Here is a 14029-nt window from a genome sequence, read left to right on the forward strand (position 1 = left end):
CGAGCGTGTATGTTAATGTGCAGTTGCTAAATTTAGGCATGTATAGGATGTTTCAACATTGTTTTTCTTTGTCCGATCCAGACATTACCACAGTATGGAGGTTTTCACCCACTATGACCTGCTGTCTCTAAATGGCACTAAAGTAGCAGAGGGACACAAGGCCAGCTTCTGTCTGGAGGACACTCACTGTGACGAAGGTAAAGATTCCTTCTTTCCTTTTTGTTTTTATTACATACTGTGGCTTTGTGTCGAATTATGCTGCTGAAGAGAATATAGTAAAAACATCAAAATCTGAATGGCTTTAGAACGAAACTAAAACTGGGCTGAATACTGACAGGTATCCAGAAGAAGTATGAATGTGCAAACTTTGGGGCACAAGGCATCACAGTTGGCTGCTGGGATACCTACAGGCACGACATCGACTGTCAGTGGATTGACATCACAGATGTGAAACCCGGTGACTACATCCTCCAGGTAAAACATTTGGTCTGTCAGTCTAGCCACAGTAGATACGTCACATCTGCTGCTGGAAAGATTGTTTCATCTCCAGCCAGTGTGGTCGTATAGACCAAATAGATACAGAGACTTTCCACATCTCTGCATCTGCTTATGTTATAAAGCATGCTCTTATTCAGACTTTAACAGGCGAGGAGGGGTTGTTGAAGGACACTGAACTTTCCGGTGGACACTTTGGTTGCTGCGGAAACTAAATTTCAGATCTCTGGGTTGTGAAAAGATGTGACATCCTCCACTAGAAAATCATTTTTCTCAATCAGCTGCAGCAATCAAACTTATACTCTTTTTTTTGAGACAGCCTGACACCCTCATACTGCCACTCACTGAGTCTGTATTATTCGTTTTTTAGTAATACTTAGAAAATGACTATGTATAGATTAAAGAGAATATTTCCATCAGATGTTTAACATTCATTGTTTTTGGCTCTCACAGGTTGTGATAAACCCCAACTATGAGGTTGCAGAATCAGATTACACCAACAACATTATGAAGTGCAGCGCCCGATACGATGGACAGCGGATGTGGACGTACAACTGTCATATAGGTGAGACCATTATCTTATAAGGATCATAATCTCCTCTGCATTAGGGTTACAGTGATATTAATTACACTGGTTATGTGTCAAGTCCAGTGAAAAATGATGCTGCGTTATAGACAATTTGTAGACGATTTATGTTTAAATAAAGAAAACGTATGAACTCATTTTTGTTCCCTAGAACTGAGTTACAGTTTTTACACTACTCACCTAATGTTAAAGAGGATAGAGTCAGGGCTTTAACATTTTTAAGATATTATTATTCTTTCATTTTAAATGTAACATGCTGATGTAAAGCAAACAATGCACAAAGTGTTACTGTCCTAACTCGTTTTAGCTGTACTGTATGTTTATTTAAAATTTTACATCACTGAAACTTTAATACAACAAATTACTAGACACCATGTGTAGTTTTCATATTGTCATGAATCAAGGGATTCAGTGAAGTTCTACAGGTATCCAACCTGGTAATGCACAGAGACATGCCATAGAACAAGTCCTGTCACTCCCACATCAGGCACAAGAGATAATTTCAGGAAAACCTTCCATTTTAGTATGACAAAAAATAAATTATTCAACATCTTTACTATATACAAACAATATATAATTTTCTCTTAGTGGCATTTTTGGACACACCCTATACAGAGGTAAGATTGGGACAAAACGACAGTACAGTAACAGGTAAAAAAGGCCAAACCTTCCAAGACTTCAAAGCTCAAACTTTAGTTGAAGTCATCTGGTTTTCTGTCATATGTGGAGAGAAAGAATGAACACAAAAGGCAACAATCCTAAAAGGTAGTTTTGTGTTATTTAAAGGAAACAAATAAATATTAAAAAACAACTGAACATCTTTCAACAACAAAGTTTTAAAATGAACTAAAACATTAGAAAATATATTTCTGGGTCCAGCATGACACTGCTGTTACATGTGTGTTTCTTTTCTTTGAGATGCTGGCTTTTGAAAACAATACTGACTGTTATCTTTTTAACCGATTTGGATTCTGTTAATTGATCTACATTACATTTGTCAGTTGATTTGTGCACTCTATATAAAAATCTGGCTGTAACTACAGTGCACAATGTAACAGGTGTCAGCAGGACACTTCAGCAGGGTGGTGTCGCTGATGTGTGGCGCTCTCCATCACACAGGCATGCTGAACCAATCAGTGAAGCAGGCAAACAGTGCTTGACGACAGTCACGCTTTATGATCAGCTAGCTGTTTGTAGCCACTGTGAAGCCTCTACAGAGGGCCATTGGATGGAGGCAGACCTCTGCTGGCCCTTTCTGTGAAAAATAGAAAGCCTGTTAGTTGATTTAAAAAAAAAAAAAAAAAAAAAAAAAGCATATCACAAAATGCTGCCTTTTCTAAAAGTCAGGACTTTTTAGACAATAGTTTACCTGATTTTGAAAACATTTCACTCCACTGTCAATAAATTCAAATGAAAAGTCCTGACATTACTGGTTCTCTCGTCACATCGGGGGGTTGTTACTATCAGAGAGGCGTGTTCAAATGGTGCAGTTTTATTGGCTGGTACCATGTAAAGTTTAGGTGTATTAGACAAGGAGCTTTAACATTTGTACTGTATCATGCACATAGCATTGCTCATGCCGTCATCCTTTCCCTATCTTACTTTACAGGTGGCTCACGGAGTTCAGAAATAGAGGAAACGTTCCCTGGATTAATGACCAACCAGCTTTCACACAGGTAGACCAAAGACGGACAACACAGACGGACGGACATTAGGGAAGCGTATATTGATATTTGACAACCACTAGAGGGGGCTGTACGGTTTTGCTTCCTTGAAGCTCTGCTGGATGTTTTTGGGCTCAGGGCTCAACAGGTACAACGGACATGAATTCAATGGTAAATTATGAACTGCTTGCTTCCGAAATCTATTAACCCACATTCAGCTGTACAAAAGTGTCCTTATTCATGCCTCATTTCCACTGCATGGTTCCACTCAACTTGACTCACTATTGGTACCAGGTGCCGTGACATTATCTTCAACTCACTGAATGCTATCATTGGCAACCAAACACTTTTGTCAGTTGTACAGAGTAGTTTGCAGCGTGCCATTTTTTAAAAATCTGAATTGAGTCAAATAAAAAATTGCAGTTGCTATTGATGGTAGCTTGGCTATTTAAAAATGGTATACAAGCACCAGGTACTATCCACAATTTTTGCTGATGGAGAACCAAAGGAGCAAGCTGAGTTGAGCTATGCCGTACCATGCAGTGGAAATGCAGCATTAGTGCCTTTGCCTTGTCAGTGAAATGTAGGTTTTGACCTGGTGCTCACTGGGAGAGACGTCAATGAGAGTTGTAGCCAAATAAGTTATTAAATTAAGTGTGCCAACAGGTGTCTTCTAAGCCAAACTTTGAAGAGTTTGAAGAAGCCTTAAACCAAAGACCATTAGATGAAACATTCACCCTCATGTTGAGTTTGCTTGGGATAGATGAAAATTATTGTCAAACAGAAACCTGCTTATGAATGCAGAATCTGAAGGGAAGGGGAAAATATTTTGGTATTGGAAGCGTTCTGGTTTCCGTTTGTAGTCTGAGTAGTATAGACCAATGACATTTGAGCAGGCATTGGTTGCTTGAGAGAGAAAAAGAGGCAGAACGCATTAGACGAAGTGCAATCTCAGAACCCATTGGCTTTGTTTGACCATGATATAGCTTTTTATTAGCTTCACTAAACTGGCTACTTGTCAAACAGTCCAGTCAAAGACATTGTATCTCAACTTTATCTCCATACTCCCATCTCAAGTTGGGGATCAAACTATAAACTGGTGCACAGAGGAGGAAGTCTTGGCCCGAATATCTGTTCTCTGGATATCCTCTGGCTACACTTGAACCCCAGAAATAATGGCCATTTTCCCCAGAGGCTCAATAATAGTCAGGTCCATAGCTGATGGGTTCCGAGACTGGGTTAAATAGTCTACTGCTAAACCTGGTGCTACAACTGCGTCTTGCACTGTATGTTTCCCCCCAGAACAGTTGGATTAAAAGGGGGCTGCTTTAATCATGTTTGCTTTCACAGTATTGGACAGTGAAAGGATTTAACTAGAAACTGAAAAAATACAGCACGATTATAATGACTGTAGAGCAATATAGCACAATCTATAGCAACAACACAACTGACAAAACAAAGATTTGTTGTTTTTATAAAGACTATTTTTAATTCTCTACAAAGGATTACAGGTTGTAACCAAAACTGTAATGTAGGCTACCTAAAGTTGGACTTATTCATTTTATTTTTTTGTTAGGGCCCCTCTGGTGCTGAATACAGTAGATTAATCTACAACAAGAGATGATTAGATTTGTTTCCTGCAATGTTTCTGATGATTTGTAAAGACTTCCAGTCATAGATGGTCAGAATTAAGAGGGAATGTGCTTTTTTGCCTCTTGTATTGTGTGTTCCACACATCTGACTATGCCTCTGAAAATGTTTTATTTATTAATTGTTTGTTTATTAGACACATAGACACATTGTCATCTTCACGATGTGTGCATCCCCTCAGCTTCTTTGTCAATGTCTGAGATTTGTTATATTACTACCATCAGGGACTGAAAACATTGTGGATGTACTGTAAAAGCCACAGATGTATGTGAAAATGCCTCTTTATTGTTGTGTGAATATGTTTTTTTAATGTAGCAAATTCAAGGATCCTCATTTTAAAAGAGTACCTCTTGCTTGCTGTCTGACTGGTCATATTTTGTATGCAAGGGTGAATGTGGAAAAACATTACATTTTTGAAATAAATATTGGTGAAAGCAGATCTCGATTCAGATGAGGAATCTTTTTACAGTGTTTGAGTGTATAGAAATGCTTTCAAAAGGAACCTCTGATCAAAGTGAGGAGACATAAAACCCCACGACGATGGGGGCAGTGGGGAAGTAATGTAATTGGTGTATGCCTGAACATTGTAACACTGTCAACACAGACTACCATGGCAAGGCTATTTCCAACAACTCCTCAGCAAACTCCACAATCCTTCCTGATGAAACATCATTCGTCACTTGTGTTATTCTGTTCACCTGTATTAGCCTGCGGTGTCTTCACTTCCCTTCAGTATCGCTGCACTCTGCCTCGTCCCTGCAGCCCCAGGGCTCTGGTCACCATCCGCCTGGCTACAGCACAGTCTGTCCTAGGACGTTCCTTCACTGGCTGGATGAACTCTAGGAAGCAGCACAGAAACAACCATCTGATTCCCATACTACATAACACAGAAAGGCTCCAAGACAGTAACAAAATACAGATGTTATTGCTTAACATATTTCCTACACAACAAGCACGTAGCTACAGGGCTCCAATAAGCTTTGTGAATCGCCTACCTGCCCGTCTCATGGCCTTGCCTATGGCGCTTTTACTCCCTTGAGCCAGTGATCTCGCCTTCAGTGTTGGATGGCAGATGGAGAGGGCGTGGAGTGCTGCACGACATTGCTATATGTTAGTACAATTCTAGTCATCTTTTAACTTCAATCCCAGCATCACATTCATTGTGCAGTGAGGACACATACCTGCCGTCTCACTGGAGAAAACCCCAAGGGCATGTGTGTTGTCCACCCACTCAATCTTTAGTCCACCATCACTGCAACAGACAGGAGAGCACTTTAGGAGTTTGGGAGGTGGATCAATAGTTTGAGGTCTTGATTTACTTAGATTGGACATTAGGGATGTTTTAAAGTCTTCAGTTTAAACTTTTTGTTGTGGAGTAAGTGTACAAAATATCTACACAGTTTGAAGATCAAATAAACTCACAGGATTTGTTACCTAAAACAGAAAAGCTACAGAGACTGACAGATCTGTAGAGAGGTTTAAGATCTAAACTCTGCTCGCACCTGTACTCTGTGAAGGCATCCAGGAGATCGTCTGTTTTGTAAAAAGCCGGGAAGTTGTAGATCTCAATCACGTGGGGAAACTTATCTGGGCTGGTACACACATTCTCATAAATGGAGTAATCATTGTGGACGTGCTGAATGGAAAAGGTCACCGTTTCTTTAAGATGTTCCTTGATCTGACAGGACAAACACAAAATAACTGGTTACTGTTTATGGTGCTGATGTGGCCTCAACATGAAAGAGCTTCAAGTAATGTGAATATTAATCCAAAAAAACACAAGTAATGGAATATATCTCAATAACACATGGTTATATTAGTAACACGTGTATTAGTAAGACATTAAGTACCCACAGAAAACCAAAAGCAGGCTCACCTCCTCAGTTACATCATCTGTGTCTGTGCATGTGTCCTCCTTGTCCTTCTCATCCTCCTCCAGAGTCATGTCAGCCAAAGAGGACACAGTCTGTTCCCAGATGAGTGCTGAACTGTCAGCAACATGGTTGAGGACACCCTCTGCTACACTGGGGAGACATTCCTGTCTGAGTGTGGATGAGGACTTTGTTTTTTCTGTAGTTTCGGTGCATAAACAAGAGTCAGATGAGCTGCAGATGCAGCTACAGCTACTTGAGGCCGGACTGGGCGACTCTTGGTCTCCTGTGGTTCCTTGTGAGTTTTGTAAGCACAGTCTCTCCCGAGCAGCTCGTGGCATGTAAAGGGGTTTGTCCGGCCTCTTAGGTCCTCGGCTTCGCGATGGGATTGAAGATTTAGGCCTGGCATGGCCGTCCATCTCCTCTCTGCTTCTTAGGGGCTCTGCACACAAGCTGCTGTTGCTCTCCCAGTCACCATCTTCCTCGACCTCAGCCCTGCAGAAAACCCCCCCCACAAATGACTTAACTCGTTCTACAAAAATCTATTCTATTTAAATTGAAAAGCAATTAAACCTAAAAGAGAGACCCGGGATTTAGAAAAACAAGCAGCAACAATAACAAAAACCAAGACCTTTCTTTTTTGTGATATCACTGGCAAAGTGCACAAACTAAGCAATACTGTAAGATGTTTACTGCACGTGTAACAGCTATCATCTTGTCTACATTCACTACCTGAGCTCAGAATAGCAGACCACCACCCTCCGACACCAGCTCTCCCCTACTGAGAAGGTGGTGAGCTCTGGTATGTCCTCTGTGGTGCTGTGGATCAGGTAACGTAGCCTGCTAGGTAGCGGGGGGAACAGGAGCACACTGGACAAGGACACAGAGGGAATCACAACAGAGAAAGACAGTTAAGGTCATATAAGCAACTTCTTTTTTTAAATATATTTTCAACTATAAATTTGGCATTGGAGATTTAATGTCAATGAGAACACATGACCAAATAAAGCTTAAATACATTGAGAGCAGGATTTCTTTTGCAACAGCAGAAGAAATAAGTAGAGTGAGAAGACAAACAACAAACACAGAAAGTCACACACAAATACATGTACACTATAAAAAGACATCTCATTAAAAAGTCCAGAATTAGAGGTTCATATTCATCCAACAGGATGAGACGTTCAGGTTTTAAAGCCTGTTGTAGTTCATTTGATTATATGGTTCAAAGTACACTTGGGCAGGATCTATTTTCCTTCCTTCCTGACATTTCACCAGGTTATACGATATATGATGGTATTGTAGCATGTATGTCACTGTCTCGCCTACTATGCTGTGTTTTTAATGTGCAATTAACCTACTTATGGCCCACAGAATAATGGATACATAGGAAACAGGCACCCTTCTTTCAGGAGGACCTAATGACACTTGTCGTTGCTGCAAATACTAACACAAGTGAGTTGAACGGGGAGGTTGTGTTGAACAAAATCATATGTGGCAATACTCCCAAACGGGGGCAGAGGCATTTCTCCTTTTTTCAATAGTCTCATAATGTTATCCCCACCACTACCACTCACTATCTTTCTCAGCTCAGCTACCTGTCCCACTGGTAGAGACTGACCTCTAGTGGCTCATTTATGCACTACATCTCCCTAATACAGCATCTCTGTATCAGTTTCATAGCAACAGCTGTATTTTTGACAGTATTAAAAATCATACTTAAGGGATTTCTGTAACACCCTAGTACTCCATAATACCTTGATACTGCCCATGTCTGGTTCAAAGCACTGAAAGGCAGTCTTTAAGTTTAGTATTTACTTGTGGGGTATCAACAGTTGGAAAGTCCTAGAATCTGGACCTACTTTTTCATAGAATACATAGTGATGACTTTAGTTGTTCTTTTATCTCAGACATGTTAGGATGTTACATACCTTGACATGTTTCGGTGGAAACTTCCGCCTTCCTCAGAAGTGTCACTTGGTGGTGGTTGTGATGCCGAAACATGTCAAGGTATGTAACATCCTAACATGTCTGAGATAAAAGAACAACTAAAGTCATTATCAGAAACTAAAGACATAATGAACACCACTGAACAACACAGTGATGAGTACTGAATACATCTATCTTCCTATAGAATCACAGTGGCATACTGTGCTTTAATCCAATACAAGTAAATATTTTTTATCTTCAGTCTTTGTACCAGCTGTTTCACACAAGGTTCAAAAGTAAGATTGCACATCTTTAGAAAGAAGGCAGGAAGACGTAGAAATAAATTATAGGTTCTTAGGAATAAAAACACATTTTGTGTGACCAGTAAATCCCTGTAACTGAGTTTAAACGGACACCTGACTGATGCTATAGCACAATGTTCATCTGGCTACTGTGGTTATGTGTTCTCTTAATTTACCTCTTGCGGTTGCTCTTCTCTTGGTATGTTTCCAGCTCTTCCTTGACATAATGGAGGAATTGATTTTCTTGTTTTGGGAGATAGATGCCATCGACACAGGGAAACGCCAGGGTGGACAGAGAAGGATGGGTCCTGGGGACAGTGTGGGGAAGATAACTTACACTCAGTTAACGTTAGCAACGGTCAACGGGCAGCAACGGTAACGTTACAAATCAATCACTGGCCAAATTTCACTGTGGCCAGTGGCGTTAGCTAGCAACCTTGGTTAGCCAAAGTGAGAATATCTACATTAATGTGTGTTATTGGTGCGTAAATCTAGCCTGTTGCTGTGGGTTTATGCCCTAATCCACAACTTAACAACTCAAAATAAGGCTAACTGACTTTGGTTAACGTTTACGCACCTGACGTACGTTAACCGTCATGCTACCTGGGGTTAGCTAAAGCTTGTAGATATTCAGGCGGGCTTACCGTAACCATTTAAGAGTTTTCTGACCTGGACTTGTTTTAGTTAGGTGCTGTGGCACAGGTGACAACAGTTGAAGTCCCAGCCAGCGATAGTTCAGTAGTTAGCTTCCATTATTTAGCTTCCGGAAGCAGATGTTTTCTTCTTCTTCTTCTTCTTCTTCTTCTTTTTCTAGTTTTATGGCGGTTGGCAAACAACGCATGGAAGCATTACCGCCACCTACCGAAATGGAGTGTGGGTCTGGATAAATTAATATTCACGAGAAAAAAAAAATCTAAATTCTTCTGATCAGACCAGTTCTACTCAAGTAATAAAACAAAAACCTGAAGCAAACCTCGTCTGAATTTTTCTGGAGGATAGTCTTTATGTTTAAAGGCACACTTTCTGACTCCAGCTCCTGAATGAGTTGCTGTCTCTCCTGGTCAAATTTGGAGCAGTATTCAATAACATGCTCTACAGTCTCAGCAGTACTACATACACTGCATTTACCATCAGCATGTTTCTTTAAAATAAGTAAAGTACTGCCTAAACCAGTATGCCCAAATCTCATCCTAGAGATAATGTCTTCCTCTTCTGATCTAGTTGTTGGTCTTGCCAGATGTTTTCTTTTGGCGTCCCTTCTAAAAGCAGCAACATATCCGGTTTGGTTTCTTCAAAATAAAAGCATTGTTCTTAGAAATGTCAATCTTTTTAAATGTTGCTAGTAAAGTTTCTAAAATGGCACTTGTACTACCTGTACCACTAGCAGTACAAGTTGAGGTTCTTATAAGAATGCGACTAGTACCACTTGTGGCAATTTTGAAAACCTTTACTAGTAGTACTAGTAGACAACAAAATAAGGAGGCGGATATGGGGACATACAAGGAGCCTATTTCAAAATAATTGCTCTTCTTCGCCGCTGAGATGTGTTTCTTGTGGCTGTCAGCATGTTATCTTCATCCCTCTGTGATGCCAGTTCCCGTCTTGCTACATCAAGCGCATTCCAAACGCAATCAATAACATTATTAAGGGAGAAATCTGAGTGAGGACAATGTAGGCCTAGCTGTAGAGTCCCAGATTGAGCAATTATTTCTCCTGCGCAGATTTAGTAAAATGAAATGCTCTTTAATGCTTTTGTCAAATTTGATCACAATTCTAACAAATTTGTTTGTTCAAAATCCAAATAAATATTAGCATGGCAATTATTAAGCACCGTGTTGACTTTGCTTTGCACATGTGGGTCAGGCAGCACATGCCAGTCAAACTGCAGCAGTGGCAGCTCCTGGCCACACATCAGCTGGAAGAGGCTGGGATCCAAGGCTTTGATACATGGACCTCCATGTGCAATCGACCAAGTGATACGGTTGCCGCCTTTGAAATATTTACTCTGGTCTAATGCTGCTTGGTCATAACTAAGGAAGACCTGGCCAGCCTTTCCCTCGAAAATGCCAAGAGAGGTCTGTACCTCTATCATAAGAGTCTAGAATAAACAGAAAAGAGAAATACAACAGTTTGTATTACAGTTCACCTGAAAACATGAACATATTTGTTATAAAATATTTAATAAATTACTTGAGGTATTCAGACCTGAAAAACTCTCGCTGTGCCCCCCCACCCATATCATCTGCTTCTTCTCCTACAAACTCAATGAGTGGTGAATGGGTCCAACACAACGTGGCCCTGGAGATTGCTTTAATGGCGCTCTCCAGAAGCTTTTCCCTCCTGATACAAATGGTGGATACCAGGCCCTCAGAAAGGTGATGCTCTTGAAAAGTGCTCAAAATGATGGCAAGATCCTTTTCTTCCTAAAATATGTAAAACATATGACGTAGATCAGAAATGACTAACAAAACATGCAATTCTTTTAATTTTGAGTATGTGAAATGCATAGTCATTAACAAGTCTTGAACAAAATGTTCTCCCAGTTTTCTGTAGTGGAAAAAAAAATAAAATAAAACCTACCGATGGAGGACTGTCAATTTCAAAAGTAACTGCAATAATGTCGTCCTCGTCCCCATCCTCATCCTCAGAATCATCAATGACAAAGTCACTGACAGGACTCCTAAAAAAAAAAAAAATTCAGATTTCCTTCTTTTTAACTGCCAGTTTTACGTACTCGGGCCTTTCAAAAACTAATTTCAAACTCTTTTTAAACCACTGGTGTATTCTGATATTATTCTCTCTAAAATCTATTTAATAGATGAGTATTGAGAGTGTTATTGAGACAGTATAAAATGCAGTGTCATATGTTTCCTGTTTTTGAACATTTAAAATACTATGGAGCCAGAACGGTGACTTTAAAATTTGGCATCCAAAAAAAAAAATTGGCATTGAAAACAAAGCCAGTACTGAAAAAGGAAACATTGGCATTGAAGCATTTGTATTGAAAACAGTTGCATTGGCATTGAAACAAGTATTAGCACTGAAACAAGAAACTAATTAAAATAATTAAAATCTGAAAATCTTATTATTTTATTTTATTGGGATTTTTTTGTATTTTTCAATGACAATCTTCAGATTTTTTCTTCATGCCACTTTTTTTTCAGTGACAGATTTTTTTACAATGTCACTTTTTTTTCAGTGTCACTGATTTTCAGTTTCAACTTTCTGTCACTGTTTTGGCGTGGAGAGGGGGGGGTCTGAGGGGAGGGGCAAGTAGACCGTGGTTTGCATATAATTTGCATATCGGCATACTGAAGACGTACGTCTCTTTTCCGAACCCGCCATCCGCTCGGAAGCCTCTGGCATGGTGGCTTTACTAAAATGTCATGTTCACGGGAACTTCCAAACCGCAAGTAAGTCTGTTTTTTCTCTGCTATTTACATGTTTATTCACATGCAACCTGGCCTGTCTGGTTAACTTTTAACGCCGTCATGCTGTTTTTGTAGAGGTCCGCTGGAACATGTCAGTTTCTAACATTAACGTTAGCTGTGTTGGCTAACTTAACCTGTGGTTAATGCAGGATCAAAATAAACACCGCCAAGCGCCAACACGGCTAAAAGTCGGTTTTGGCAGAAAAATAAATTAACGTCATGTGTCACCGGCCTGGCGGTAAATACTTGTTGCTGCCAAGTAATAATACATCACAACAGCGGCTAACAGTAACATAGCCTGGAACGTTAACATTGACATGATAAACAGCAGGGCTTCGGCTGTGTAATTTAGCTACTGACATCCTCAGCACACGCACACACACCATACAGCCTCTCATCTTTGAGCCGCTAGCTCAGCTTCAACGCAGGTAGTACACAATAACTCTTACAAGGGCCGCAAATTTGCTTCTGGTGACGATAAAAATGTTCCAGCGGACTCGGTTTCCAGCGTGGTCAACGAGAGTCTGAGCAGCTAACTTACTGAGCTGTGACTACCAGCTCTGCTTTTCTCAGTTTACCTGCCACTAGCAGATGAGCCAGAAAGTTAAATGTGGACCCTGGGTAAATGGTAGCTAATGTTAAGTCTCAAGCCCTGTGATGTTTTGCCGTTGTGTTTTTCACAAAGACCCTGGCCGAGTTAAAGTTAACTTTGAACGGCTGTTGTGTTGGTTTGGCAGCGGTCCACTGAAAGAAATGCTAAGTTAATAGGTGTTGGCTAGCTAATCTGTGGTTAATGCTAGTTAGCGTTAATTCTCCAGCCCTGTGATGTCTCTTTTCTTTTTCTTTAGGAGTTAGAGGCCAGTGTTATTGCTGCTGCACAAGGCATCATAAACGTGCTGACGCAAAATATTCAGCAGCATCACACCCCAGCACAGCAGAATCCAGTGCAGTCACATGAGCAACAGAATCCACAAGCACAAACCCGGAATATTACTTCAGTTCAAGGGAGGTGTTGTTGAAGTTGAGAGAGATGGCAGATTCGCGACCCCAACAGATGACGGTAAGTTAATCAAAATATGTTTGCCTATTAGCTTTTATATATTTGGCTTTTTGCTCTGACGATCCAAGGAAATGACAAGTTTCTTTAAATAACATCTTTTGTTACTTCATGAATTGTTCTGCTTACCTCTCTGTAACAATTTGAAATCAAAATTGAAGTGTTGCATTTGCTCATATGTGGAAAGAGGGGTTTCTAACATTAAATTATTTGATTTAAATGTAATTAATATTTAGTTACATGTGCGCCAATTCAACATTTCTATAGCTGTATGGCAGATCAAAGGTAGAGTAGCTTGTCATGGCAACTTGAGCGCTGATAAATGTGTCATCACATTAGTGTTTTGTTTTTTTTTAAATATTAATTACAGGAACCTTCGATTGTGAGGCAGTTCATGGAGAGAAGGCTTCAGGAAGTTCTTCAACGTCAGCCTGTGGATTTGGATTATTTACACTTTGTTTTAAGTCATGAAGTGGGACTTGTACGCTCTTTTGCCAATGTAGTAGAACTGCCTCAAGATGTTGTTCGTGCTTTATCTGACTTATTAAGACTTCTTCGTTTACAAGGAGAGTTATCCAGCTGCCACCTATGTCGAGGTTCTGAGGGTGGTAGGGGACAGCCAAAACTTGCAATTTCTAAAGAATGTCTCCAAAACCTTATCGACATGCAGTTGCCCATCCCCTGTGTAGCTAAGCTCCTGGGTGTCTGCAAAAGGACAGTATATCGGCGGATGCATGAGTATGGACTATCAGTTACGGGATCATACAGCAATATCACAGATCTGGAGCTGGACAATCTTGTGCGCTCAGTTAAATTGAGGCTGCCGCACATAGGCTATAGAATGATGAAGGGCGAACTGCAAGCGATGGGACACTGAGTCAGATGGGAGCAGGTTTCAGCATCCATGCACAGGGTGGATTCTGCAGGGATCTTGGAGAGAATGGCACGTTTAGGCTGTGTTGCTAGAAGAACATATTCTGTCAAGGGTCCCCACTCACTGGTCCACGTGGACACAAACCACAAACTTATCAGGTGTGTGTGTGTATG

The 14029-nt window shown here is 40.4% G+C and overlaps 2 protein-coding genes across 3 annotated transcripts in view; one reads left to right on the top strand and one right to left on the bottom strand.

The window, feature by feature from the left end:
* The window catches only part of LOC125889845 (lysyl oxidase homolog 2A-like), a 34060-nt gene extending 29032 nt beyond the window's left edge, over window positions 1–5028 (top strand). Inside the window, exons 11-14 of the mRNA XM_049578052.1 lie at window positions 82–197; window positions 338–474; window positions 949–1060; window positions 2691–5028. Coding sequence (XP_049434009.1) covers window positions 82–197; window positions 338–474; window positions 949–1060; window positions 2691–2761 — 436 coding nt within the window. The 3' untranslated portion in view covers window positions 2762–5028. The remainder of the gene's footprint in view (window positions 1–81; window positions 198–337; window positions 475–948; window positions 1061–2690) is intronic.
* On the bottom strand, window positions 1384–9319 carry r3hcc1 (R3H domain and coiled-coil containing 1). Of its 2 annotated transcripts, none has more exons than XM_049578076.1 (10): window positions 9164–9319; window positions 8671–8802; window positions 8195–8294; window positions 6999–7136; window positions 6272–6761; window positions 5898–6073; window positions 5577–5647; window positions 5391–5486; window positions 5094–5234; window positions 1384–2336 (listed from the first exon to the last, which is right to left on the bottom strand). In XM_049578076.1, the coding sequence occupies exons 3-9, from the start codon at window positions 8200–8202 to the stop codon at window positions 5125–5127; spliced, it is 1089 nt and encodes a 362-aa protein (XP_049434033.1). In that variant the 5' UTR covers window positions 8203–8294; window positions 8671–8802; window positions 9164–9319; the 3' UTR covers window positions 1384–2336; window positions 5094–5124. The 2 variants fall into 2 exon arrangements, with proteins under 2 accessions (XP_049434033.1, XP_049434024.1); XM_049578067.1 differs by having other exon boundaries at window positions 9139–9314.
* Window positions 9320–14029: the final 4710 nt, after the last annotated feature.

Source organism: Epinephelus fuscoguttatus, linkage group LG1 (assembly GCF_011397635.1).
Source record: "Epinephelus fuscoguttatus linkage group LG1, E.fuscoguttatus.final_Chr_v1".
NCBI lineage: Eukaryota > Metazoa > Chordata > Actinopteri > Perciformes > Serranidae > Epinephelus > Epinephelus fuscoguttatus.

Excerpts from the sequence above, each read along its gene's own strand:
- r3hcc1 (XM_049578076.1), bottom strand. Across the intron at positions 6,074-6,271 it reads CAGATGATGTAACTGAGGAG|ATCAAGGAACATCTTAAAGA; the intron begins GTGAGCCTGCTT and ends TTGTCCTGTCAG. Across the intron at positions 5,235-5,390 it reads CAAGGCCATGAGACGGGCAG|AGTTCATCCAGCCAGTGAAG; the intron begins GTAGGCGATTCA and ends GCTGCTTCCTAG.